At 40.7% G+C, this 27,254-nt stretch overlaps 1 protein-coding gene across 2 annotated transcripts in view; it reads left to right on the top strand.

Annotated features, from left to right (window-relative positions):
• The first annotated feature begins 361 nt into the window (after positions 1-361).
• LOC140353416 (desmoglein-2.1-like) overlaps positions 362-27,254 on the top strand; it is a 35,317-nt gene continuing 8,424 nt past the window's right edge. The window contains exons 1-14 of one of the 2 annotated variants that reach the window (XM_072437969.1): positions 362-492; positions 1,785-1,898; positions 2,308-2,463; positions 2,547-2,691; positions 3,016-3,173; positions 3,718-3,852; positions 3,935-4,120; positions 4,535-4,953; positions 5,442-5,584; positions 6,059-6,280; positions 7,034-7,279; positions 8,227-8,357; positions 8,458-8,823; positions 8,900-9,577. In XM_072437969.1, coding sequence (XP_072294070.1) covers positions 445-492; positions 1,785-1,898; positions 2,308-2,463; positions 2,547-2,691; positions 3,016-3,173; positions 3,718-3,852; positions 3,935-4,120; positions 4,535-4,953; positions 5,442-5,584; positions 6,059-6,280; positions 7,034-7,279; positions 8,227-8,357; positions 8,458-8,823; positions 8,900-9,577 — 3,147 coding nt within the window. In that variant the 5' untranslated portion in view covers positions 362-444. Of the gene's footprint in view, positions 493-1,784; positions 1,899-2,307; positions 2,464-2,546; positions 2,692-3,015; positions 3,174-3,717; positions 3,853-3,934; positions 4,121-4,534; positions 4,954-5,441; positions 5,585-6,058; positions 6,281-7,033; positions 7,280-8,226; positions 8,358-8,457; positions 8,824-8,899; positions 9,578-21,885; positions 21,971-25,008; positions 25,108-26,105; positions 26,265-27,254 lie in introns of those variants that run through there. The other variant, XM_072437970.1, reaches the window with a different exon arrangement.

Below are 27,254 nucleotides of genomic sequence, written 5' to 3'. Positions count from 1 at the left end.
CAATCGGAGCATATTATAATTTAGTTCAAAGTGATATGGCAAAAATAACTGAGGTGTTAAAATATGAAACATGTATTTTTCTTAATTTAAATGTATAATAATAGTAATGCATGAACATGATAATAAAACGTTTGCTCCCGTGTCCCTTGAGTTCAACATTAGGAGACGTGTGGCTTCCGCTGGCGTCAAACCGCTGTTGCTCCGGCCTGCAGGCTCATCCAGGAGAGATGCATGGAGAGGGGAGGGGCGCGCGCTGCAGGTGAGGGGCGTACGTAAGTGATACGTGAGTGAGACGCGCGAGCCCTCCTCCCTGTTCATAAAAGGGTCCCGCGTGCGTCCGCCTCAGATCAGTTCAGTCCGGACAGAAGACTCCACGGACCAAAGCGCAAGGACAAACAAATAAAGGACCGTTTTATATTCATTTTACAGGAGTTTCCTTCAACGATGGGTCGCGTTTTTTCCCCCGCGTGCCTCGTCCTACTATTGACAATTGTGAGTTTTGTTTTACTATTTGTTTTGTAGATGACCTGATCTAACCCCGGGATAAGAGTCACAACAATTATCGAATGATCAGGCTTTTCATTAGTAATAGGCTTAACAAAGCTTTAAAGTGAAAGATACTATGGCTGCAACGATTAATCGGAATCATCTTGATCACTATTAAAATAATCGTAATTGTATTTTGATAATCGACTTCACTATACAGATTCAAAAACACATACGAAAATCACTTTATAACTAAAATATCAAAAAGAATAAACTATTTAGCCTTCAGTCACTTTATTTTGTTAAAGGGAGTGTATGTTATTTTGTGCCGCGGCTCCTGAAACTCCTGGGCTATTTGACCGCGCCGGGTTAGACCGCGCTGGGTTAGGGTTAAGTTTAGGGTTAAGGTTAGGGTTAGAGTTCGCCATGAGGCTATATGGCCGTGTCGGATTAGGGGGTTAGGGTTCCTGAAACTGCTGGGCTATTTGACCGCGGCTCTGTAGACACTCCCTTAGCATTGAACAGTAATAATTATCGTCTGTCAAGTCTTTTCCACTACATTAAATACATAGGATATAATTGATTTAATACTCGCTGAATAAAGTCGTATATCTTTGACACTCTAGAACTAGAAGTAAGTAAACAAGTATATAGTAATCTAGTCAAAGTAGCTGTACTATGGAAAAAGTATTCAAATATGTAGTTTTTATTTAGGCCGTTATTGTTCTATGTTGCTTGCTGGGTTGTGTAAAATGCTTGTATTTGTATTCGGCGATTCATTTGTGTCGTTTATTTGATGCTGGAAGCAACTTTAACTTTTTTTACCTTAAATGTCGTCAAATTTGGCACATTTGTAAAAGGACTGGTTAAATTTTGTGCTCATGGCAAAAGTACGTTTCAAGTATTGGGCCTGGACCAACCAAACGTTCAACCGTCTGAACCTAAATGTAGCACTAGCTTTATTTTAAACCGTTAGTTTTATGGGAACATTTCTTCTATAGTACAAGGAAGTACTGCAGTTTTTTATTGGTATTGTAAGCACAGTCTTAACATTCATGAGCAGATTGTTTTACCATGTTCATAACGTACTGCTTAACTTAACTTGCAGTAAAAAGTAGTGATACTTAAGTACTGCGTAATTGTTTGGACACAACATATTTGATTTATGATGAAATTCTGGTACCTTCATACAATAAACCAAAACAGCAGAAAATATTATCCATCTATTATCTTGCGATCCATGAAAGGCAAATCCATTTATCAGTAAGCATGAAGTTATTGCCTCCGTGTGTCCTCAGGTTGTTGCTGCGGCTCAAGCTCATTCCCTGGTGAGACGAAGACGAGAGTGGATCCTGCCTGCGAAACCTCTGAGGGAAAATGAGGACTACACCAAAAGAGAGTACATCGCAAAAGTGAGAGACTTTACTTCATTCAGCGCCACTTTATAATAACTACACCTTAACTACACAGACTTCAATCAAACAAACAACAAGCAATGGAAGTCTTTGTTCAGCTTTTATTAAGGCATTAAAAGTGTAGTTATTATAAAGATGAGCGAGAGTCGTTTCAGATTTCTGGAAACATTTGCAAAATGGCTCACGGCAGCGCATAGATTGCCATTTTATTTTTCTCATATTATTCTTAGTTAATCCAACAAATGGAAAATATTAACAATAATTCATAATTTCACATGTGCATATTTTTTTTTACTAAGGATATAAGTGCTATGTAGTTCAATCGGTTAAACAAGATAAGCACCATAATACTTATTCATACATTTCTACATTCTTTTTTCTCACAACTTTCTGCATTTTGTTCCAGATCCGCTCAGATTTCGAGGACCATGCCAACATCATCTACGGTCTGGAAGGGATTGGAGCAAACAAGGCGCCGTTTAATGTGTTTACTGTGGATCCCAACACGGGATTCATCAAAGTGAATAAAATCCTGGACAGAGAGGAGATTGACACCTACAATGTGAGAAATATATCAAAAGTTACTTTGTAACATCCCACTAATGTTCAGCCAATGACTTCTGTTGTTACGCTTTGGTTTTCCAGCTCTCTGGGATTGCTACTTATCCGGATGGGCAACACGCAGAGACCAAGATTGACATTCGAATCAAAGTAGTGGACGAGAATGACAACGCCCCGATTTTCCCCAGTGTCATCAGGTCTGGAAAGGTGTTTGAGCGCAGTCCAGCTGGTGAGAGCCTCATACTGCATCACTAACTACATGTACTATACTGTGCATTATGAAGGCTTTTTAACACCGCAGTCTGAGCGTAAGAGACACTAGCAGAAGGTTCAAGAGTGCTTACACCGCTTTAATTACAATATTAAAATGTGGGGCACTGAAATGATCATAATCTGGTGAAGGAGACCAGACTTTAAAATCATGGAGGAGAACGTCTGGGGCAAATGATTGTAAAGGAAGATGTTAAGACAAAATGAATGACAAATAGTCTCGTGTAGCATTGATAAGAGAACAACTCAAGCTATAACTCTGTGCTGTTTGTCTTGTTTTCAGGCACAGTGGTGATGAATTTGAAAGCCACAGACTTGGATGAACCTGGGAACATAAACTCTAAGATCTACTACAGCATCCTGAGGCAGGAGCCGGAGGATATGTTCTACATTAAGCCAAGTGGGGAAGTCTGCGTGAAGTCGGACAACCTCGATAGAGAGGTAACGTATGGGTTAACGTCACTCTGTCCATCGCTATCGTAGGCATCAGACCCTTTTATACATCTAAAGGACACATATTATGCAAAATGTACTTTCTTGAGCTTTTAATCATGTTATAACACTAATAATGATAAACTAATCAAAACTTGCATTGTAATTAGCTTTATTTGTGCGGGTTTGATGAATCGTGTAGTAAGTCCTCTCCCTCTGAACTTCACAAACGCACCAAGTAGAGCTCTAAGATCTATTTTGCTGTATTTAAGTCCATAAATCGTCACCGTTCTGAGCATTTCTGGCACAAAAAAACGTTCATTAGCTCTACATACCTGCATTAACATGTTGAAAGCTAACTTAGTTTATCTCGCCTGTGTAATTCTCTTTTCCACCGGTAGATGGAGCTCTAACTTAGTTTCTGTCCTGGGAAATGCCCGACTCATGTGAAGTCATGTATATTTTTTCTAAATGTATAATGCATATAATGTGTCCTTTTTCATTATAGAAATGATCTATAGATACATTTGTAATCTTCACATGTATTTTTTAGACTTTGGATCGTTACGTCCTGATAGTGAAAGCTACAGATTTGAACGGTGACCTAAGAGGCAACACTGGAACTGGCACAGTGACCATTAACATCCAAGACGTCAATGACAATCTGCCAACTCTGGAGAAAAGTAAGGTACAGTACAAGTCCTTTGTTTTTCTAATGTATTTTAAGGTTATTCTGTACATTTTATACATGCATTCTTTTTGTCTTACAGTATACCGGCACAATTATGGAAAACACGCACGGCGTGGAGGTGATGAGGTTCAAAGCAGTGGACAAGGACTTGGTGGGCACTGCAAACTGGGAGCCAGAGTTTTTGATCGCCAAAGGGAACGAGGCGGGATACTTCAGCATCGTAAAAGACCCCAAGACCCAGGAAGGAATCCTGATGCTCGACAAGGTACGGCTAAAGCACCGGCGTCGTGAAGGCATTATCATTTTAAATTAGACCCCAGGAAGAACAGCAACTGATATTTAGGAGATAATCTGAGAAGGAGGGTCTAAGGACAGTTACCCATTTGCAAAGTTCCTGTGAACTGTTTCTGATTCTCTCTAACCCTCTGCTGGTTAAATCATGAATTTTCTGTATGGTGCTTCCTTACGATAATTGTAGAAAAGCGTGCCACACTGCAGGACAGAAAGAAAGTGTTACTCTACCAAATATCAAGGTCTCATTTACATAGTTTGTGCTATAGCTACTTTTATGCATCAAGGCTAGTTTTCTACCTAATAGCTAACATGCCTCAATATCATTATACTGTTCATACTTTATACCTCAGGCTCTATTTAAATATGACTATTTTGAATCCTGCAGGCTCTTGACTACGAAGATATAAAGCACCTGGACCTCGGGGTGATTGTAAAAAACAAAGCCGAGATGTTCGATGGCTCCGTGTTTTTCACTAATATTGGATTAAGTGGTGCTAATGGGGCCGGTGGGGCGGGCGGGGCCAGTGGGGCGAGCGGTACCGGTGGGGCGAGCGGTACCGGTGGGGCGAGCGGTGCCAGTGGGGCGAGTGGTGCCAGTGGGGCGAGTGGTGCCAGTGGTTCGCCTGGGCGTTACCCTATGCATTCAATTGAGATAAATGTGGAGAATGAGCCTGAGGGACCACGTTTCGACCCCAAAGTCAAAGCGATCCCCGTCTCTGAGGGAAGCACCACCATCTTAAAGGAAATCATCGTTCACTACAAAGCCATAGACCAGGACACGGGCAAACCAGCGGAGAACGTCAGGTATGCCCAAGTCATTACCATAAACTAACAGGAAGTTACTTTAAAGGGGACATATTACACTAAATCAACTTTAGTGAGCGTTTGGCCATGTCACAATCGTGTTTGCTCATCATTAGTTTACTTAAAGTCGTATTTTGAGTGATTTGTGCATGTTTGAGTAAATTCTGCAACTGAGGCTCGAGTGTGCAGAAAATTCCTGTTTTCATCTACCACTTATCCCCCCACATATCAGCTCCTAGGTGGGATTATTTGTGAAATTAAGACTGAGTGATACAATACATTTTCAAAAATGAAAACAAGCAAACAACAATCTGCTCTTTGCTACGGTGAAATGTCACTAGGAAGAGGCGGGGCTAATCAGTTAGGTAGTTTGAACAGGAAGTCAATGAACGTTTTAGATCAATATTGCGGTTTACAATGAACAAAGAGTAAAATGATCATCTACACTTATTTGTCTTCTTTAACACTTAAAAACACATGTTCTTTAGGTATTTCAAAGGCAATGACCCTGGAAACTGGCTGATCATTGATCCAGAGACAGCAGCGATCAAACTGAACAAACTTCCTGACAGAGAGTCACCCCTACTGGTCAACGGCACTTACTACACTGAAGTCCTATGCGTTAGTGAAGGTACCTGTTATATTTGTTCATTCATCTCAATGCAGAGTAGCAAAAACAAATGTAAATTCATGTATACGTTTTGGTATTTTCTTTTATGTGTATTATACTCTATATGTGCGCTGTTATAGGACACAGACTATGCATTTAGCTTCATTCATGCTTGTTTGATTAATCCTGTTTGGAAAGTCCTCAGAAAACACACATTTTCATAAAATGTTCTAGTTTTGTGACGTCATAAGTTGAGCTCAGAGAGTCATAAATCATTGCCAGACTAGTTCGGAGCATTTCTGCCGTCAAATCACATTCATTACAACTGTGTGCTTACATTAGCATTTAAATGCCAATAAAAATACAAATAATGCATAAACTGTGTCCTTTAAGTATAGCGTATTGTTATAGCAAAAGGGGAAATACACCAAATCTAGACGGTTGGTCCAAGTTATATCCGTTTGCATTTTTAACCTGCTTTCTACCTCCAAACAGACATGCCTGGTAAAACCGCCACAGGGACCATAGCCATCCAGGTGAAGGACATGAACGACCATTGTCCCACTCTGACCAGCTCCGTGCAGACCCTGTGCCTGCCGGACGACGCGGTCCTGGTCAACGCTAACGACGGGGACGCGTTCCCAAACGGGCCGCCTTTCAGATTCACCATCATCCCAGAGAACACGCAGGGAAAGTGGCAGGTGGAGCATCTGAATGGTGAGGACTCTTTTTAAATATTTATTATTCATTTGTCAGACATTTGTTGGCAGTGTACTGTACAAGGAAATCAAGTATGGAAATGAGTTCACGTGCATACAACTTAACAATAAATTACATGTATTAGACAATTGGTAACACACAGTATGATCAGGCTATGGTAATGTCATTTATTGTATTATTTACACACATTATTATTTACATTTATAAATGCTTTGTAGATATGTTTTATAGATAATGAATAGGTGTTTGTTGATTGTTTTCTGTTCAGAATTTGCAAATTATTAGTGGTATTTCTAATTTGTTAATAATGATCAAACATTTGTTAATGATCCCTCAGGAGTGGGATGAAGTCATTTATTCCACCTTCATCTTGAACATTTAATACACGTGTGGACTTCCTGTGAATGCATTATGCAGTCTTACTGTGAAAAATAATAATAATTACTAATATAATTATAATCATTTGAATGTACTGTTAAAGTAGGGCTGAGTCGACTAAAGAAATTCAGTATTTGACAAAAAACTAGGAATGAATTGTTAATCTAATTTGAAAGGTTACAGTGAGCAAATTGCAACAAATATTCATTGTTCTACGCGGCTTGACCTGTTCATCAATTTTTAAAGTGTATCACAGAAAATATCGCCAATACGACATAAAAGAGTTTCACGTTTCAAGTCAACAGGAAACAAGCTCGGTCGCTGTAGCACTTTAGCTCACAATCAACCTGGAAATGTTGCTCTGCTTGACAGACACAGCGGTGGTTCTGAGGACAGAAGAAGAGCCCCTTTGGCCTGGTGTGTATGAGGTGGAGTTTATCGTCACTGACCAGCAGGGGGAGTCGTGTCCTGAGCCGCAGAGAGTCCAGGTCCGAGTGTGCACGTGTGAGGATGGAGTCAAGTGCGGCAAACGAGGAGGACAGGGCAAACCAGAGAAGAAAGTGAAGTTTGGTCCAGGAGGCATCGGTCTGCTGTTCCTTGGACTGCTTTTGCTTTTATGTGAGAACACTTTCAATCTATATTATTTCTTTTATTTTCTGAGATTTCAGTTTCAAGAATATTTAGCTTAAGATTTTGAGGAACACTTAATTCATAAACAACATGATTCAGGCTGTTTATTAAAGGCCTAATGGACGATTTGATGCGCACTCCCCCCGTGCGGAAGCGCACAACAGCCTCGCGGGTACATGTGCGTTTGTTTATTAGCGCAACGGATCGCATCGCATCTCTCGTCTCGTCTTTCTCTGTCTTAATTTTGTCCCGTACACTGAGGGAACTATATTATGATGGATCCATGCGCTTAGACACAGGGAAACGTGCTGCTCTCCTGGGGACGGCGAGGCTGCAGGTGAGCGGTAGGTGCATCCTAAGATTGATATGTGGCAGGACAAATCGGCCGTCCACGCCACGAGGAAATGAGACTCAGATTTGGGCCAAAAAATCGTCCATTACGCCTTTAAGTCGTTTGTAAGACTGAATCTGAACATTTTCAATAAACTACTGTATTTTCTGGACTATAAGTTGCAATTTTTTTCATTGTTTTGGCCGGGGTGCAACTTATACTTATATTTATACTTATATACTTGTACTTATACTTATACTCCGGAGAGACTTATATGTGATATTATCTGTTATTTTCACACTTGCAACCGCATTTCATACTCCACTGCAACTTATATATTTTCTAATATGCATTTTTTGGCTGGTGCGACTTATAGTCTGGAAAATACAGTATTTGTTCATTATGTATTAAGTCTTTGTTCATGCTTTAGTTATTATGAGAAGTTATTATGAAGTTTACCCCATTTGCTTAACGCATTGGAAGTGTAGTAAGTCAGACAGACATGCCTTGAAACAAGTCAATAATAAGTCCGTGAAGAAATAACACCAACTTACACAACCTATTATTTTGTTGCTCAGTCCAATAAAACACTTTATTTTTGCAGTGCTCCCACTTTTGGCTCTTTTCTGCATGTGCGGAGGAATGGCAGGAAAGGGTTTCACAGAGATGCCGTACGATGGCGATACCAAATCTCATCTCATTAACTACCACACAGAGGGCCAAGGAGAGAACACGGTAAGAGTCTAATAAATGGCTTCCATTGTTGCATTATGTTCAGAATGAATATGTTTAATTCACTAATAAGTTTATTTAAAATGCCTGCCCTTTGTCTCAGGATGTTCCACTGATAAACATGCAAACAGCAGAAGTGGATGGAACGTTGACCAGTGTGACGAAGGGCAATGCCCAAATGTCTAATATGGCGTTCCAGCAGCACACAGGAATGTCCAGAGAGGTCAGCAGTGGATATTATCAAGGCTATGGTGCCGGTCAGATGGAGGGCACCTGGATGGGCATGAGCCAGATGGGCATGAGCCAGATGGGCATGAACCAGATGGGCATGAGCCAGATGGGCATGAGCCAGATGGGCATGAACCAGATGGGCGGCAGTGGTTTCCAGTCCGAGTACAGAGAGAGAGAGACTGGGATGTTTGACGGCATGTCTCTGCCTCTCCACTACCTGGGACAGTACTACAACCAGGTCAGTGTCGCTCACACGCGTTCATAAACACATTTACTCATGAAAGTTTTAACCTGAGTCTCTGTGTGTCCCACAGAAGGTACAGAGCTCTGATGACCAGGCTGGGAAGGACAGTTTCCTGGTGTATGACTATGAGGGCCAGGGCTCCTGTGCTGGCTCCGTGGGCGCCTGCAGCTCTCTGGCTCCGGACAACGACCTGCAGTTCCTTGATGACCTGGACCCCAAGTTTAAGACTCTGGCCGAGATCTGTGGTGGCAAGACTTGGGCTGAAGTGAGGGCCCCCGCTCCTCCCAGCACCTCCATCAGCTCTCACACAGCAGTGTCCAGTGTGATGGCCCAGGGGCCCCTACTAAACCCTGTGCCCACACCACTGCCCATCCCCAAAGCAGAGGTCATCAGCAGCAGCGAGGTGCGAGAGAGCTCTGACCATTCTCAGACAGTCACAGTCAGAGAGGTGATCAGGGAGGCCCCCAGGGGCCCAGCCCCTCAAGGCCAGATAATGCTCCTCCAGCAGCAGCAGCCGCAGCCGCAGCTCTACTATACCACGGCTCCGGTTCTACAGCCCATGCACTACATGGTCCAGCCTTCGGTCCAGAACACAGTGATGCTCAGGGAGGCCCCTGGGCCCAACATGCAGAGTGTGATGCTGGTAAATGCCCCCCCGAGCGGCCCCAACCAGGGCCTAGTGATGCAGGGACAAACTATGATGCCCGGGCAAGTGATGATGCAAGGGCAGGTTGTGAGGCAGCCTCAGGTCCCTGGGATGGTGCTGGTAGAGAACACACAGGGGTCAGGGGCCTCTCTCTCCGGCTCACCGACGATGTTGCTGGTGGAGGGGGAGGGCCCGTTGGGCTCCAAACAAGTGGTACAGAGCAGCCAGAGCCAGGTACAGCCCGGACTCGCTGGCTCTCAGACCTTGCTGGTGATGGGCTCTAGCTCAGCTCAGGGCCAGCAGCCTGGGGTCAAGAGCAGTCTGTCAGGAGGATCCCAGAGGGTCCTCAACAAGAGCAGCTCCAGCAGCGTCAGGCACATGACAGGGAAAAGTGCGCCCTCTGGCTCCAGGAGAGTGTTGGTGCAGGAGACCAGGGAGGTCACTCAGACAAACCTGTGAGGAGTTATGGACTTACATAAAACATACACGTGTTGAACTATGAATCTATGAAAAGCCTTTACTAACAGCACTTACACAGAGCTTCACACTAATATGGACTTTACTGCCTATTGTTTTTGCACTTTTGACTTTGTATATTTCCTCTCTTCAGAATGTTTTAATTGTAACATGTATTTTTATTCTTGGTTCATTAGTGATGTACATACAGTATTTGTAAATAGTTGTTTTCCACCAATAAAATGTAATATAAAAAGCATGATGTATAGCTGGTGCTGATTCTCGTCTGTCCCTGGTTGAGCTTTTATCAATAACAGTTCAAAACGTAAAACCACATATCCAAACATGCTGCATTTTAGCTACAACTGATGCTTCTTACACCTTCATTTACTCAAGGGTCAAACATGGGGAGTTTATTCAGCTACCACAAAAGGGAATACAATCATTCTGACTTGGGGACTGTTCACCAATCCATGTGTGGCCCGTGTCTGTCCCGTCTGCTGCAGGGATGGGTGCAGGACTGGTTGGACCGGCTGCTGTGTTAGAACATGCCTGTGTGAGTTGTTTTCTTTGCCTCCCTGACAACACCACGCCCTGAGGTGGGATTGGGTGACACTAGAGACACGATTGTCTGCTTGAATGCTGCTCAAATGAGTTTCGGGAAGTTTCTTTGAAAAAATGAATTAGTTACACATTAATATGATTTATGTTATATAATAAGCTACTTATGTAGTTTGCACCTCAAGACATTAATCTTATGTACCTTTTAATTTGATTGATTACATTTAAACAGAGGTAAACAACAAATGAGTTTAAACACCCACAATAGAAATACATTTACACATCTTTTAAAACCTACATGAAGCTCACTCCAGAGACTTGATGTGTGAATTGTGCAGATGTTCCAGACTCACACAGGTTTTTTCTTCTATAACTTAATTTTAAATGGCTTTAACAATATTGACAATTCAATCAAGCTTTGAGTTGGCTTATTCTTACATATGATTTGGAAACATACAAAATATAAAACTTTGAATTTAATTCCTTTATCCAATGTACCCATTATAACCAAATATGCCTTTCTAATCTTATGTTTTACGTAATTCATACTAATTTTACATGGTGGACTGAACATGTGCATCTTGTCTTTAGAAGTAGCTGACTATTTATTTGTGTTTATGTTTTGGAAGCGGCAATTGAACATTTTTACTTTTATTACCGAAGTTAAAGTACTGAACTATTTACTTAAGTAATACTTTCACTGAGCTACATTTACTTGTATTGGAGTATTATTTGACCAGGTGAATCTGTACTTTTTACTCAAGTAATGAAACGTATTATCAATAGGCCTAAGAATATGACAAATATTAAAAAATGTTTAGGTGTAATATGTAAACAATAATTACAACAACCCTACATTAATTCCACTTCTGAACACCAGAGGGCATATTTTTGTGAACTTTTGTAGATCACCATCCAATTCAATAAAACCTAATAACGAACGCGAGGCTTCACAAAAATGAATTATATTCAGGGAAGGTCAAGGAGTGGATATACTGTAGCATCAAGCTTGACCAGTTGGGGTGGATAAGATAAGAGCATCTTTATTTGTCCCACAATGGGAATGTCCAGTGTTGCAACACAGATTAGGCAGGGAAGTATAATAATAAAAACAGATACACTCTTATACTCTTAATAAAAATAACACTTATTTACAGCCGTTATATGGAGCACCAGGATGATAGTATTGCACATAATTATGACAGTATTGCACGTGATTATGAAGCTGAATGACACATGTGTTTGTTGTAGAGTCTGACAGCAGCAGGAAGGAAAGACCTGTGAAACGTCTCCTTCACACAGCGAGGGTGGATCAGTCTGTCACTGAAGCTGCTCTCCAGAGTGGACAGAGTGTCCTGTAGGGGGCGACACTCATCGGGGGTCTTGTTCGCAAGTGAGAGAAGGATGGAACATGAGACTGATAGGCGGCTCGGTGCAGCGGCTGCAGTGATACGTACCGAAGTAACGTCTACGGATGCTAAGAACACAACATTCAGTAGCCTCACAGCCGTGAGCCACAAGACATCTGCCCACTTACCCTCACCATGCCCGCACACTGTAATAACTGAGCTGGACGCCTTGCAGCAGTAATCTTAGTGCTCCTAATCGCGGTCCACACACAACCTCATATCCTGCAGCCATAACAGCGTGTGAAGCCAGCATGTGACATCAGAGGTCGGAGGACAAGAAGGAGGACTTCAGAAGGGCCACATTGGTATGGGTGAATCCATCATTATCATACTAGGGTGGAGCAAAGTGATCCCATTGGGCTCTGGACACCACATGACCTTCAGGCTTGTGGTTTAGTACGCCATCTACAAGCAAAATCTATAATATATTTGAAATATGTAGAGACGCCTACACACAGAGATTCTGCAGTGGTATAATATAATGGTACTATTCTAAAATATTATTACTTTTGTTGTCTTTTTGGTTAAAAAATAAAAAAAGAGATTGGATCAGTAACCAAACTTGTTGGGTAACCTCTGGAAACAACAGAATTACACACATTTGCTGGTGAGGTGCCACCCTTGTCCCTCTGAAGCTGTGTAGAGCTGGCAGGAAGTGGAGAAAAGTCACATAAAATACATTGTACAAAATACACAGTGCTTTCATGGCTGTAATACAACCTTAAAGTGACTAATAAGGTGAAGTTTTGTTTTTTTTGCATATTTGATTTGAGCCTATATATTGCATGATTCACGATCCTATGGGGTCTGACCTCCACCCAGAAGTTCTCAACAAAAGTCATATAATTTCCTGTATTCTGCAGCATTTTAGCAATACCTATTACTAGCATCTTATTCCATTATTGTGAGGGCCCCCCAGAGTCCCTACATTTGCCTGCTCTGCCCCTGCTCCAGTGATCACACAAAGCCCTTCTCCTACTTTTCTGTAGGATATGGAAGCCCTAGAAAACCCTACAGGCTGCAAACTATTGATGCTTTCCGTTGCATTGATAAAAACATGATTTAGACATTTATAAGAAGTTGATCAACCTTGCGTTTCTAATTGAATATGAGGCCAGTTTTTGTAATCTAAAGACCGATTTGCTCCATGTGGTTCGTACATATGTGGGGGAAAAAAGGTGAATTGTTACAATATACAATTTTCCACTCTCACTTGTTGAAACGACATTCTTCAAAGAGGTGTGGGCCTGGCGCTTGATCAAAGCTGAGAGCAAAATAATATCAATGTACAAGCAGAGCCTAGGGCAGATGCTGGGAAATGCATCCCATTTAGTGTTTAGTTCATTGTTTATGGAAGAAATACAATGGGATTCCATTTTTAAATGAATAAGAAAACTGAATGTCTTTGAAATTAAATGATTTCTCATGAAGGCAATCCTTAGAAAAAACGCTTTACTAAAACTGCATTTACGCATTAAAAAGTATTGTTCTAATTTATCTTTCTCAGGAAAATACTATTAATACTATTCTCATAAACTATTACTTTTTCGGTGGGATCTGTCGAAGAGGCAATCAGCAACAAAACTTTCAAAATTTTCACATTTCAAAAATGACAATGGGAAGTTTGTGGTACCTGCGATTACATTTTAATAGATTTAATCATACATTTACCCGTCATTACTGTCTGACTGAGTACAGGTTGCGCTACGGATTAAAACTCTTAGAAAGTCGGTCTAATCCTTCATTTGTCCAGAAAAAGTTTGGTAGGTACCGTAGTCATGTGGAGACTGTTTTTGAGACATTTGACTGCCGTCCGGAAGTGTCCATATAATTACCTTTAAAACCGTTTCTACTGCTGATTAAAGGGATTGCATAATGTGTTGTAGTGTTGTCAGTAAACAGTGCAAGTGCTCGGGTGTTACTCATGATGTCTGGCAACAGAAACTTCACTCACATAGGTGTGGTGCAGGTTTGCCTCTGTCTTCTTATCATCACAACTGAATTATTATTTTAAGAACGGGGGCGTGTGAAAAAATTGAGAGGATGAAAAATAGGCGTATTTTTGGCGACACGTAACAGTAGTGTTAAACCCTAAACTCTATTTTTTTTTCATGTTCTTTCTTTGTTATTGAGACATTATTTTTAGAAACATTATGTGTAATTGTATTTTATGTGTGGCTAATGTATTTTAGTGCACCTGTTTGTACAGCACTTTGGGCTTTTAAAGTGTGCTTTAGAAATATACTTTGACAGTGAGATATGTTGCTTCGATTTAATATTTCTTTAAAGTATATGATTTATGGATATTTTAGTGTTCATGCAAAATTATTATATAGTAATTATTGGTTTGTGTACTTCAATTGGAGTTATTTACCTTTTTATCAAATTAATGATTTGTCCTTTTCACGGTCTAGTTGCCGTCTTCACTTCTTGTTCCAGTCATTTTCTGTGGGAATTAGACAAGTCTTGCTCAAACAAATCTAAACAAAAAAGAAGTCACAGCAGAGAGTGAGTTACAGATGGATAATCACAGGCAGCATCTCACATCTTTTACGCATCATGAAAATATGTCACCAGAAGAAACCTACGTGTTTGTACAAGTACGTGTTTTTGTCTCGAAGCTAAAGGCTAGCATACATTAAGTTAAATATAAAATGTTAGTTCGGTTTGTGATGAATTCCTGCTCCATCAGCCAGAGACCGAGCCAATGTTTCAACATCAAAAGCACCACAACCTCAGCCTCCACCAAAGGATTCATCAGCAGCTGCTCCACCACCACCAGCAAAGGATTCAGCTCCAGCTGCTCCACATTCACCTCCACCGCCTCCAGCAAAGGAACAATCTTCAAAGGCCTTGGACCCATCTGTGACAAGCCCAACAACATCCCTGTCATCGCCCCTGCCTTCACACCAGCCCTGGGTTCCCCCTGCAACATCTACTCCCACTAAAGATTCATCATTCTCCTTCTCATCTCCACTCTCACCCATGGGCCTTCCCAGCCATTTTGAAAGTCTGATCAAATCAGGCATTAAGATGGCTCCACTCACGCCCAATATAGCAAGATCAAGGGCTATGTCAATACTTATCAACTCTTCCCTGCACAAGCCGATTACACCAACAAAAGCCCCACCACCCATCCCCCCTCGCCTCTCACCTGGTCCCAAACTCTCCTCGGCTACAAAAGCCCCACCACCCATCCAACCTCGCCTTTCACCTGGTATCTCCCATAGCTAGGATGCACTAGGTCTCAGCGTTGCCGGGACTTATTGTCATATTAAAAATCAAACCAACCCGGGGCCCTATGTAAAAAAAAAACCCTAGTGCTATTTCTGTAGTCACATCATCACACAGATGGAAAAACAAAATGCGAGTCAGGCCCAAGCTGAGAAATGTGATTCATTTTCCCTGTGAAAAGATAAAGCCCAGTCCCACTGAAACTAGTCTGAAACTTGCTGTGCTAAATGTCCGATCCTTATGTAACAAATCACTCTTAATTAATGATTTTATTTTCTTCTTATAATCTTGATTTTATGTTTTTAACTGAAACATGGCTTGACAAAAACACAGGAAATGTAGTTCTGATAGAATCTGCTCCACCTAACTTTAAGTTTGAATCTGAAACATGAGAAAACAAAAAAGGGGGTGGAGTTTGTGCTGTCTTTAGAGATGAAATAATTACCCGCAGGTTGTCTTTTGGGGTGTTTTCATCATTTGAGTATGTATCCTTTAAAATGGAGCTAAAACGGTCTCCATCCATTCCCTTCATTGTTTTATAAAAGCCCCCCCAGCACTGCCAAAGTTTTATTGATGATTTTACTGAGATGCTTTCAGTCGTATGTACAGACTTTGATGGTTTGGTCATTACAGGTGATTTCAATGTGCATGTTGATAATATTTGTGACAGAAACTGTAAAGAGCGTGATGCTGTCCTTAAAACCTTCAGTCTTACTCAGCATGTGAGTGGCCCCACCCACAGCAAAGGGCACACTGTAGATCTCATAATTACAAAAGGGGTAAATATTTCAAATGTTAATGTGGTCGATGTTGCTCTGTCTGATCATTTCTGTGCCTTCTTTGACATGTCTGTTTCTCCCAAACCACCGGTTGGTCCTGCAGTTGTTCAGAGGAGACACATAAGTGATGGCACAGGTGCACTGTTTATGGAAATGATAAACATTGAAAATGTCTCATGTTCTAATGTAAATGATTTGTTGAACTCTGTTACATCTAATGTTTTGAATGTTCTGGACACCATCGCCCCTATAAAGGCTAAAATGGTTAAAAATAAGCAGAAGGCGCCATGGAGAAATGATGATTCGGTCAGGGCACAGAAAAGAGAGTCTCGCAGGGCCGAACGGAAATGGCGCAAGTCAAAGCTCCAGGTTCAAAAAGAGATTTACAAAGAGAAGCTGAACATGTACAACCTCATTTTATGTAGAACTAGGGAAAGATATTTCTCTGAAATAATTGGAAGCTGCAGTAACAACTTGCGTGTCCTGTTTGCCACAGTAAACAGATTAACAAACCCTCCAGCTCAGCTGCCGTTAGAACTCATTTCCACATCCAAGTGTAATGAGTTTGCATTATTCTTTAATGACAAAGTTCAGGGCATTAAAAATGCTATAAATCCCACAATGCAAAAAATTACCCTAAAACCACCAAGACACTTAGAGCTAACTCACTTTGCACCAGTAACTGACAAAACTGTCCATGAGATCATCACCAGTCTGAGTTCATCTACATGCTGCCTCCATGTGTTATCCACCAGATTTCTAAAGTCTGTGCTGAACAGTTTGTTAGCACCACTCACTCACATAGTAAACATGTCGCTTCAATCTGGAACATTCCCAATGTCTTTGAAAACTGCGGTCATAAAGCCTCTCCTAAAGAAGAGCAGTCTTGATGCCGCATTACTGAGTAATTACCGGCCCATCTCTAATCTGCCATTTTGGGGCAAAGTCCTTGAAAATGTTCACAGATTTCCTCTTAATAAACTACTCATTTGATGTTTTTCAGTCAGGTTTTAGACCTCATCACAGCACTGAGACTGCTCTTGTCAAGGTGACAAATGACATCCTCCTGAACACTGACACGGGCAAAGCCTCAGTCTTAATTCTGTTAGATCTGAGTGCTGCTTTTGACACTGTCGATCATGGGATCCTCTTACAGAGACTAGAGGACTGGGTGGGCATCACTGGCACTGCCCTAAACTGGTTAAGGTCCTATCTGGAAGACAGGAAGTACTTTGTTGAAATTGGTAGGTGTGTCTCAGATCACATGACCCTGACCTGTGGAGTGCCCCAAGGGTCAGTCCTGGGTCCCCTTCTGTTCAACCTCCACATGCTGCCGTTAGGTCAGTTGATACGCAGTGAAAATGTGTCCTATCACAATTATGCAGACGACACTCAGATCTATGTTTCACTATCGGCAGGTGACTATGGACCAGTAGATTCACTCTGTCACTGCATCCAACAGATCAGTTTGTGGATGCAAAACAACTTTCTCCAGCTGAACTCAGACAAGACTGAAATAATCGTTTTTGGCCCACAGAAACAAAGAGAAAGTGTTAGCGGTCACCTCCAGAGTCTCGCTCTAAAACCTACAAACCAAGTTAGAAATCTGGGGGTAATAATGGACTCAGACTTGACTTGAACTTGCTACGTCAAATCAATAACATCAGCAGCTTTTTACCATCTAAAAAACATTGCCAAAATCAAAAATATACTATCAAAACCAGATTTAGAAAGACTTATCCATGCGTTTGTCTCCAGTAGATTAGACTACTGTAACGGCCTGCTCACTGGCCTCTCCAAACGAGCTGTAAAACAGCTGCAGTACATCCAGAACGCTGCTGCTCGGGTCCTGACTAGAACCAGGAAGTACCATCACATTAGTCCTGTTCTCAGGTCTCTGCACTGGCTCCTGTGGCTCAGAGAAGAGACTTTAAAGCAGCTCTGCTTGTGTACAAGTCTCTCCATGGCCTAGCACCAAAGTACATCTTGGATATGTTAGTGCCATATGAACCATCTCGGACTCTGAGGACCTCAGGGACCGGCCTCCTGCTGGTGCCCAGAGTCAGGACTAAACATGGGGAATCTGCGTTTCAGTTTTATGCAGCTAAAATCTGGAACATTCTTCCTGAAGATGTGAGACAGGCTTCTACTCTGACAATGTTCAAATCTAAGCTAAAAACAGTTTTGTTTAGCTGCGCATATGACTGAAAGGATTTTTTCTTTGCACTCTTCTCTTTTGTTTGTGATTTTATTAGTTTAGACAATCAGTAGGATTGATCATTTTTAATTTAGTTATTTTTATTGTATTTCTGTTTCTGTAATTTCTTTGTAATTTTAATGCATTTTTCCTGCTGTGAAGCACTTTGAATTGCCTTGTGTATGAAATGTGCTCTACAAATAAACTTGCCTTGCCTTGCCTATTTTTTATATTATTGATTACATTCATTGTACATTAGCATTAGCTTAGAGACAAAAGCACTTACTTTTATAAACAGATAGATTTCCCCAGATGAAGTATTTTCATGGTACAGGTCTTAACATGCTCTCTGTGATTATCCATCTGTAACTCGCGCTCCACTTTGTGTTCACTAATACTTGATTTTTTTGAACAAGACTCTGTTAATCCCCCACAAGGAATGAATAGAGCTGGAAGTTGAGCTCCGCAGGAAAGAGAGCAACCAGAAATAACCGGTCGGTTTTGTGAAAAGGGCCTATTGTTAATGTTGTTCATAATTTATGAATGACGTATTCTAGTGCATCCTGGCTGATGTGGGGGGGGGGGGCGGTCAGTGCCACTTCACAATTAGTTGAATCTCTATTGTTTTATCAAAGTGTCAAGAATTGGATTAACCACCAAACCCCCCCAAAAAAACAATCACACACGAAGCCCCCTTACATGTTTTGACCAAGCAATGTAATGTAGATTAAAATAGTTTCATCATTTTGCGTAAATACCATAAATATGAGTACATTAGCTGAGTTACATTCATAAATAAAAGTAAACAATACTAACCGTACACTTACAAATAATGTTTTTTTAAATTATTGATATTGATTGTTGTGAACATTTGTCTTGCAACTTCACCTGTAACATTTTTGTGTGATTCCTGGTTAAATAGGGGGTGGAAAAAAACCTTCATCAATTACAGCACAGACAGACTTGACCCTTTAAAATAATATGGTATTGAGGCGACTGGAGGCTAAATGAAATGGATCTCCTACAAATGCTATTTTTAGGCCTCTGATTTGTATTTGTGCGTCACAAAAATCATAATATGTGGTAAAGTACTAGGTAAAATAATGTGAGGTTTGTCCAGTAGATCCTAAAAATCAGGATTTTAATCTTCCAAAAGTAAAAACATTCAAACCAGGCTGTGATATCACTTACATAGTGGTCATAATGTATTGTTTTTAGACCCCCATTAGCATTGGTGTACTGCGTCAGCTACTCTGTAATTCTAATTGTAAGCAAATGTTCATGACTGACAATAATTCACTTAAAACAGTTAGAGACTGCTGCCTCTAATAAAGGAAAGCGGACTAAAATTCATGGATGGCATTTTTTTATAACAAAAAATACAAAATGCGAGTTAACATATGCCATATTCACATTGATTTATACATTTGTTTATAATCTGAATCAGAAAAAGGCTTATTGCCATTGCAAAATATATAATAATAAGGCGTGCATAAAAAACTAAGTTAACTAAATAAGATATAAAATAAACGTATTATCATTTAAAACTAAATACGTTGACTGAATAGATTTACACACAATTTATAGTTTAGTCAAATCGAGTGCAAAAAGTGTAGTTGGAGATGTTAATTGTCAACTTAGGTTCGGGAGCAGGACCACGCCTCACTCTTTAACCACACCTCTAATTACCCAGAAGCCCTATTTATAAGGCCTATTCACAGCATCTCTTGTTGTCTCTGCTCTCTCGACCCCGCCCTCCCACCCCATGTCTCTATCATCTCCACCTTAACACATCACCATCTAAGGAGGGGGGGGTTCTGAATTGGCTGGGCTGATTACCCGAGACAGAGCCCCCATCCTGAGTCTCCACCCAGCCAACTCTCATCGATTCCATCATCGCTCCATCGTCGCTCCATCATCGCTCCATCGTCGCTCCATCATCGCTCCATCGTCGCTCCATCATCACTATAATCAATAAACATTCTTTCATATTCCATTGTTGTGGCGTGGTCCTTGCTAATGAACTAGCAGTGTTAATGCATTCTTTCTGAAGCTGTAAGTGCCACTTTATTTTCATATATATACTAAATGATTCCACTCATGCAGGACTCTGAACAACACTGTTTGCTGGCCAGAACTACAGTTTCACATTTGACATAATATTATTACTTGTCGGATTCTTATATAACTTAGAAAACAAGATAGGATGTGGTCGTGCGGATCAAAAATTATTTATTTCCCTAACAATTACAAAACCAACAAATTGAAGCACACATGTTGTCCCTCAGAGAAGGTCTGCTTAGAACCTTTTTCTCACCCACACAAGACAAAGAATATTGATATTCATAAAAAGGTGTGTGTGCGTGTGTGTGTGTGTGCGTGTGTATGCGTGTGTGTGTGTGTGTGTGTATGTGTGTGCGTGTGTATGCGTGTGTGTGTGTCTGTGTGTATGCGTGTGTATGCGTGTGTGTGTGCGTGTGTGTGTGTGTGTGTGTGTGTATGTGTGTGCGTGTGTATGCGTGTGTGTGTGTCTGTGTGTATGCGTGTGTATGCGTGTGTGTGCGTGTGTGTGTGTGTATGTGTGTGCGTGTGTATGCGTGTGTGTGTGTGTGTGTGTATGTGTGTGCGTGTGTATGCGTGTGTGTGTGTCTGTGTGTATGCGTGTGTATGCGTGTGTGTGCGTGTGTGTGTGTGTATGTGTGTGCGTGTGTATGCGTGTGTGTGTGTGTGTGTGTATGTGTGTGCGTGTGTATGCGTGTGTGTGTGTCTGTGTGTATGCGTGTGTATGCGTGTGTGTGCGTGTGTGTGTGTGTATGTGTGTGCGTGTGTATGCGTGTGCGTGTGTGTGTATGCGTGTGTGTGTGTGTATGTGTGTGCGTGTGTATGCGTGTGTGTGTGTCTGTGTGTATGCGTGTGTGTGTGTGTGTGTGTGCGCGTGTGTGTGTATGCGTGTGTGTGTGTGTATGTGTGTGCGTGTATGCGTGTGTGTGAGTCTGTGTGTGTGTGTGTGTGTGCGTGTGTATGCGTGTGTGTGTGTCTGTGTGTATGCGTGTGTGTGTGTGTGTGTGCGCGTGTGTGTGTATGCGTGTGTGTGTGTATGTGTGTGCGTGTATGCGTGTGTGTGTGTCTGTGTGTGTGTGTGTGTGCGCGTGTGCGTGTGTGTGTGTGCGTGCGTATGTGTGTGTGTGTGTGCGTGTGTGTGCGTGTCCAGTAGGCATAACAATGAAAGGTTTATTAATGCATTAAACCATAATTGTTGGATCCTTATATGGTCATGAGATAAGACACTAAGAGTTGGCTATACCTGACCTTTGGTCTCTGAGAGAAGCAGACAGAGCAAGAATATATTTGCATATGTGTGCAATATGTGTGTGTGTGTCCTGTATGCATAAAAATGAAAGGATTATTAATGCATTACAATATTAAAAGTTTATTAATGACAACATACTGAAAGGCCATTTTCGGTAGAACATCCATTTGCCAAATCCCTCTATTTTTCATATTTTGTGATATCCTGAGAGAGATATCCCAAGTTTCTCATTAAAATCACATTATGTTCCACTTCCTGTTGCCTCCAGCATTCCGGAATGTACCTGCTCAATTGAAATTATGCTTATTTCATTATATATTTCTGAAGTATTTAAAGGATGACATGATACAAAGAAGCAGAACAGTTGAGCGTCAGCACCATGTCTACAGAAAGGGTGTGTGAATGTGGTTCCCTCCCATTTAAAGCGCCCTCCATCGCTGCATTCACTCACTCACAGAGCCACAGTCACAGTCATCGCACCTGGACTACAGCGGATCAGCGGATATGGCTCAGGTTTCTCTACCTGTTCTCACCTTTCTCCTCTGCACGGTACGCCTGTTTATAATTTCTACATTTTACTGACTTCAAACTAAACAGAATTGTATACTGAAAGTAGAATCATACGCTGAAAGTAAGAATTGTACATTTAAAGTAGAACTGTACATTTGAAGTAAGAATTGTATGCTGCAAGTATGAATTGTTTGTTTGAAGTAGAATTGTACTCTGAAAGTAGAATTGTATGTTCGAAGTAGAATTGTACTCTGGAAGTAGAATTCCACGCTGAAAGTATGAATTGTACTCTGAAAGTAGAATTGTGCCGTTCCCATCTCTGATTGGATACTTGTTCTCTTTATCCGTTACATTGGTTATTTCTGTTGAACTGGTGTATGATTGGCTGCGTGTAGAAAGTGGGCGGTGTTTACAGCAGACAGCGCGTCATGTGATTTGACCATGGAGCTGACAAAAAGGCCTTTTCTACATCATTTAACTAAGGTTTTGCAAAAAGTGAAGGGCATAAATAAGAGCAGATCGACTGGAAAAAAAGAGACATTCGTCACTGATTGTTTTAAATCAAACCACCAAGATGTACAATTTCATGTAACTAAATGCTCCCACCTGTGCTGTTCTGTTCAACGTTTATGGAGGGAGGAGCTCTCTCAGAAGGCAAATAGGCTATGATCTGTCTTTGCCTTTGGAGGGTTATTGTATGTACAGAAAATACAGTATTGGGGGCACTTAAACCACGTCATATTGGCCCGAATGAACCCCCTGCCTTTCTTTTTGGGCTAAGCTCCGGATGTTTAGGATGTCTGGTTCCGCCTCTGGCTGAAAGTATGAATTGTACGCTGAAAGTATGAACTGTACGCTGAAAGTATGAATTATACGTTGAAAGTATGAACTGTACCCTGAAAGTATGAATTATACGTTGAAAGTATGAACTGTACCCTGAAAGTATGAATTATACGTTGAAAGTATGAACTGTACCCTGAAAGTATGAATTATACGTTGAAAGTATGAATTATACGTTGAAAGTATGAACTGTACCCTGAAAGTATGAATTATACGTTGAAAGTATGAACTGTACGCTGAAAGTATGAATTGCATGTTAACTATTTTAAATCTTTTGAATGTTTCTCTTCCACTGGGATTTTTGGTGGACATTTTGCATGATCAGGAGTTTACCAACAGATGAGTCATTGGGTGTTTTCTTTAGACGACTATTGTCTGTTGAACGTGGGGTTGTCTCTAGACATGCCCGTGCAGTGACGAGGAACACCACACTAATCCTGGGAGGGAGAAGGGCGAGGCAGGGTGTGTCCTCGGTGTCAGTCGTCAATGGGAAATGGAGCAAACGACAAGTGCGTTCACAGTCAAATAACAAGACTAGGAAAAAGCAGAAGAATAACCAGTCCACCCATCTTCAACACCTAGCGACTTGTCTCCATTAAACAGTGGATTTTTAGAGTACCGTTTTATTTGGACGACAACGTAGAATAGATTTTACTTTTTTTTTTTTACTTTTTTTCAATACTTCAACATTAACGCAAGAGAAAATACACTCAAAGACATACATCAAGAAACAACATAATAAATAATAATTATACGATTGTATTGTCACCTTATTTTGCCTTTTCTTGTTTGTATAATTTTCATTAGAAATCAGATTACTCCTATAAAATGTAACAGCAGAATTCAGAACATGATGCCATGCCAAGGGAGACAAATACATATACATTAAACATTCAAATTTGAACTTAATTGTGATCGGCTGTAATACATACATCGTTGTTGTATTGTGATATTCCTAATTATTTCGGTTCAGTTTCAGTTACTGGCCCTGGCCCTGCTTAAAATAACAATATTAAACTAGTTTCCATTGGCAAAGTCTCACTCGAAACAGGCTATATCAACAGTACACTTACAAATGTTTTTAAATAGGTGCGTTCTGTGCAAAAGATCTTTAAAAACTACTTGAGATGGTCTAATATGGATTTTTTAAATATATACATTATTGATAAGATTGATGGAAATTCAAATTAACCTGTAACATTTTAGTGTGACTTTCCTGGTTAAATAAGTGAGGAAAAAATATTCATAAATGACCAGCTAATTGTCTTAGCTATGGGACATGTGTCTGCACTTCACAGTCATAAAGATTACATGATATATATATTATTTTATACATAATATTTTACAGAGATCATGTTTATAATGATACAAATTTGTTACACCAATGATATCCGGCCTTCTGCCACTTGTCTGGATTCGAATACGGCCCTTGGGGAAAAATAATTGCACGCCCATGTCATAGAGCCTACGCAATGCTCTGCCGTCAGAATGTTCCGGAGGCAAAATGAAGTAGAACAGTACATATGTTTAAACTGACGTCAGATCTAAATTTGAATGGTTTTAAGTCTTTAAATACATAGAAAATAGCAACTTTCCTGGGCAGAAATGTCAGTAAGTGTGATGCGGACCGGGTCGCTTTAGAGCGCTGTGGAGTGGTTTCTGTTATTAGCACACTGAGACATTTTTATTGTCTGTTTATTTCTTTTTTGGCGTTCTCTCTTGTCCAATCATATCATGCTAAAGCGTTCCGGGAGCTGAAAGTGAGCAGGGATCTCTTAAATGGGCCGGGACAGTTCGCGTAAGACGGTGGAGAAAACTAAGCGAACCAGTCGAAACGTGGCTATAGAAACATGCACAACATTAATCTGTAAACTGTTTTCAAGTCACAGTGTTTCCATTGAACTCATCGTCTTGGAGTTAAAACAGCTTTATGTGTTTTAGCACATTCAGACTGAGGATTTATTGCGTTTGTTGCGCTGGAAAGTTATAAGGACATTAACAGAACAGAACAGCACTTCATGTGTTTGTTTGGCTGTGTATGTCTTTTATTCTTCACGGCAGATTTTGCTTTTCCTGGACGAATAGCCAAGTCAATGGCTAATAGGGATCCACAAAGCATTAAATTAAATGTTTATGCGTGTGCCAAGAAGTCACAAATCAGAAACCTAAAACAGAGAAACTCAGAAAGTTGTCCTGAAAAAAGCAGATACAGTACAGTGTTTGTTCTTTGCCCTAAGGCTGCTGCTGCTGCTCTGGTCCGACACAAGCGAGAGTGGATCCCTCCTCCCAAAGCCCTCCACGAAAACAGAGACTACAAAGGCGAGATTGTGGCAAAGGTGAGTGGTGTAGAATACGACAACACAAAGCAACAACAGAACAAAAGACAGCGATACAGTCCATCCCAAAGACGTTTGTCAGGTTAGCTGAGGCAAGAAGGTATTTGATTTCATTCAAGCAAAGTGCATTTTCCACTAAATAAGTACAATAAACTTCCAGCTACTGCATGACCCAGGTTCAGTGTCCTGTTTAATGTTGTGTCATCAGTGCGAAGATATTAACATTGAATCAAATACATTCTTATACAGGGACGATCATATATTTTGATTACTTGGAATTTGGCTGAGTACTATACTTCTCAACAAAGGAAATCTGTATATTGCACATGTTGTTGAATACGTTGAAGTAGCCCGAGAGTTTATTTCCGTTAGTATGGGACCTGGCATCTGGAGACATGAACCCGAAGACATTGCAATTGTGTATTTCAGTCCAGTCCAGTCCAGTCTGCCTATGCTTCTTCTTAACGATGTAGGACAGGGCTATTCAACATGAGGCCCAGGGGCCAAATCAGGCCCGCCAAGTGAATTAATCCGGCTCACAACCCATCATAAAAAATAAAAAAAAGTAGAAGTTTCATTCTGGGTTGGTCCTGGTTCAGACCTGGTTGGTACTTGTCTAGTCCTAGTTGAATTCTAGTTCAGTATTAGATGGGCAATTTTGCAATGTTAGTAAATCATTTTACATATTATTACTCACAAAAATAAAATCTATCAGTAATTATTTATTGTATTAACTACATTTATCGAAACAGTGTTGGGGATATTTTGAGTTGAATAGCCCTGATGTAGGACAAGATAACCAGAGCTGATCTTGCAGTGTTTGACCCGCTTTACCATAATCATTCTTAACAAAAATATAGTTATTGTGTAGAAGTGAATATAGGTTGTTTCAATTCAACAATAAACGTAAAATGTGAAGTTGATTTTTTTTGTTCTAAATCTGGCTGTTATTGTCATTAACTTTGGCACTGAATTAAAATGATATTTTGATGCTATAGATTTTTTCAGATTTCGCTGATGGCACGGGGAATATCCGGTACTCATTGGAAGGCCCGGGGGCGACCCAGTATCCATTCAACGTGTTTGTGGTCAACCCTCAAACGGGGGACATCCAAGTCATGAGGGAACTCGACCGGGAGATGTTCAGCGAATACAACGTATGATTTTCCTTTGACTTTGTTTCTAAAACTAAAGTGCAGTGTGTGACTTTTGTGGGGTCGGATTTGTCACCGACGGGCAGAGAAAAAAAAATATTATTAGATTTTCTTGGAGCCAGATCACAATTATTTTATCATGATTCATTCTATTTTCTATTTGTATCTTTATATTGCCTTGAAGAAGTAAAAAGTATCCTGCTTCCGCTGAAAGGTCGCACTTCATTGCAATTGGTTCAATCCGCCTGTCACTCAATCAAAGCATTGCTGAGGCTGACCAATAAGAAGTGTGGGAAAAGTGAGCGTGGAGCTGCATTAAAGGGGACATCATTATTATTATGCATAATCAACTCGACTGAGCTTTTAATCTTGTCACAACAGTGTTTCTTCATCGTTACTTCACTCAAAGTTATATTTCAATTGATTCATGTTTGAGTAATCCTGTGTTGTCTGGCAACTGAGGCTGGAGAGCTCAGAAAATTCCTGATTTCACCTACCACCAATTCCCACCCACGTCAAAAATTAAGACTTTAAGTGACACATGTTCAGTTCTAAAATGTCACGCAGCCACTTCTGAAAAAATAATGTCAATGATAATGTAAATCAACAATCTGCTGCTTGTTACGCTGAAATGTCACTATGAAGAGGCTTATCAGTCCTGAAGTTTTACAGTCAGTGGACCTATTTCTATTATTGAGCCATTTTAAATCAATATTGCAGTTTTACAATTAACACAATGTAAAATTATGATCTACTTATGTTATAGTTTAGGTCTAAGTACCTGAAAAAAAAGTCTCCTCTAAACAACCAAACCAGTATATTGTCACAGGATTGAGCGTTCAATTTGATTGTTTATCTCCATAATACCCAGCCTAGATGCTGGTCTCCATGGAGATGTTTTCCATGTGGAATGAATGTCCCGCTGTATGGAATTAAACCAACCTATCTTCCTGGGGATAGATGGATAACACTTTATTGTCAGAGCAGAAAGAA

Source organism: Eucyclogobius newberryi, unplaced genomic scaffold (genome assembly GCF_026437365.1).
Source record: "Eucyclogobius newberryi isolate DKJ021-1_F unplaced genomic scaffold, fEucNew1.0.hap1 SCAF_9, whole genome shotgun sequence".
NCBI classification, from domain to species: domain Eukaryota; kingdom Metazoa; phylum Chordata; class Actinopteri; order Gobiiformes; family Gobiidae; genus Eucyclogobius; species Eucyclogobius newberryi.
This window is presented reverse-complemented; position numbering and strand designations above follow the sequence as displayed.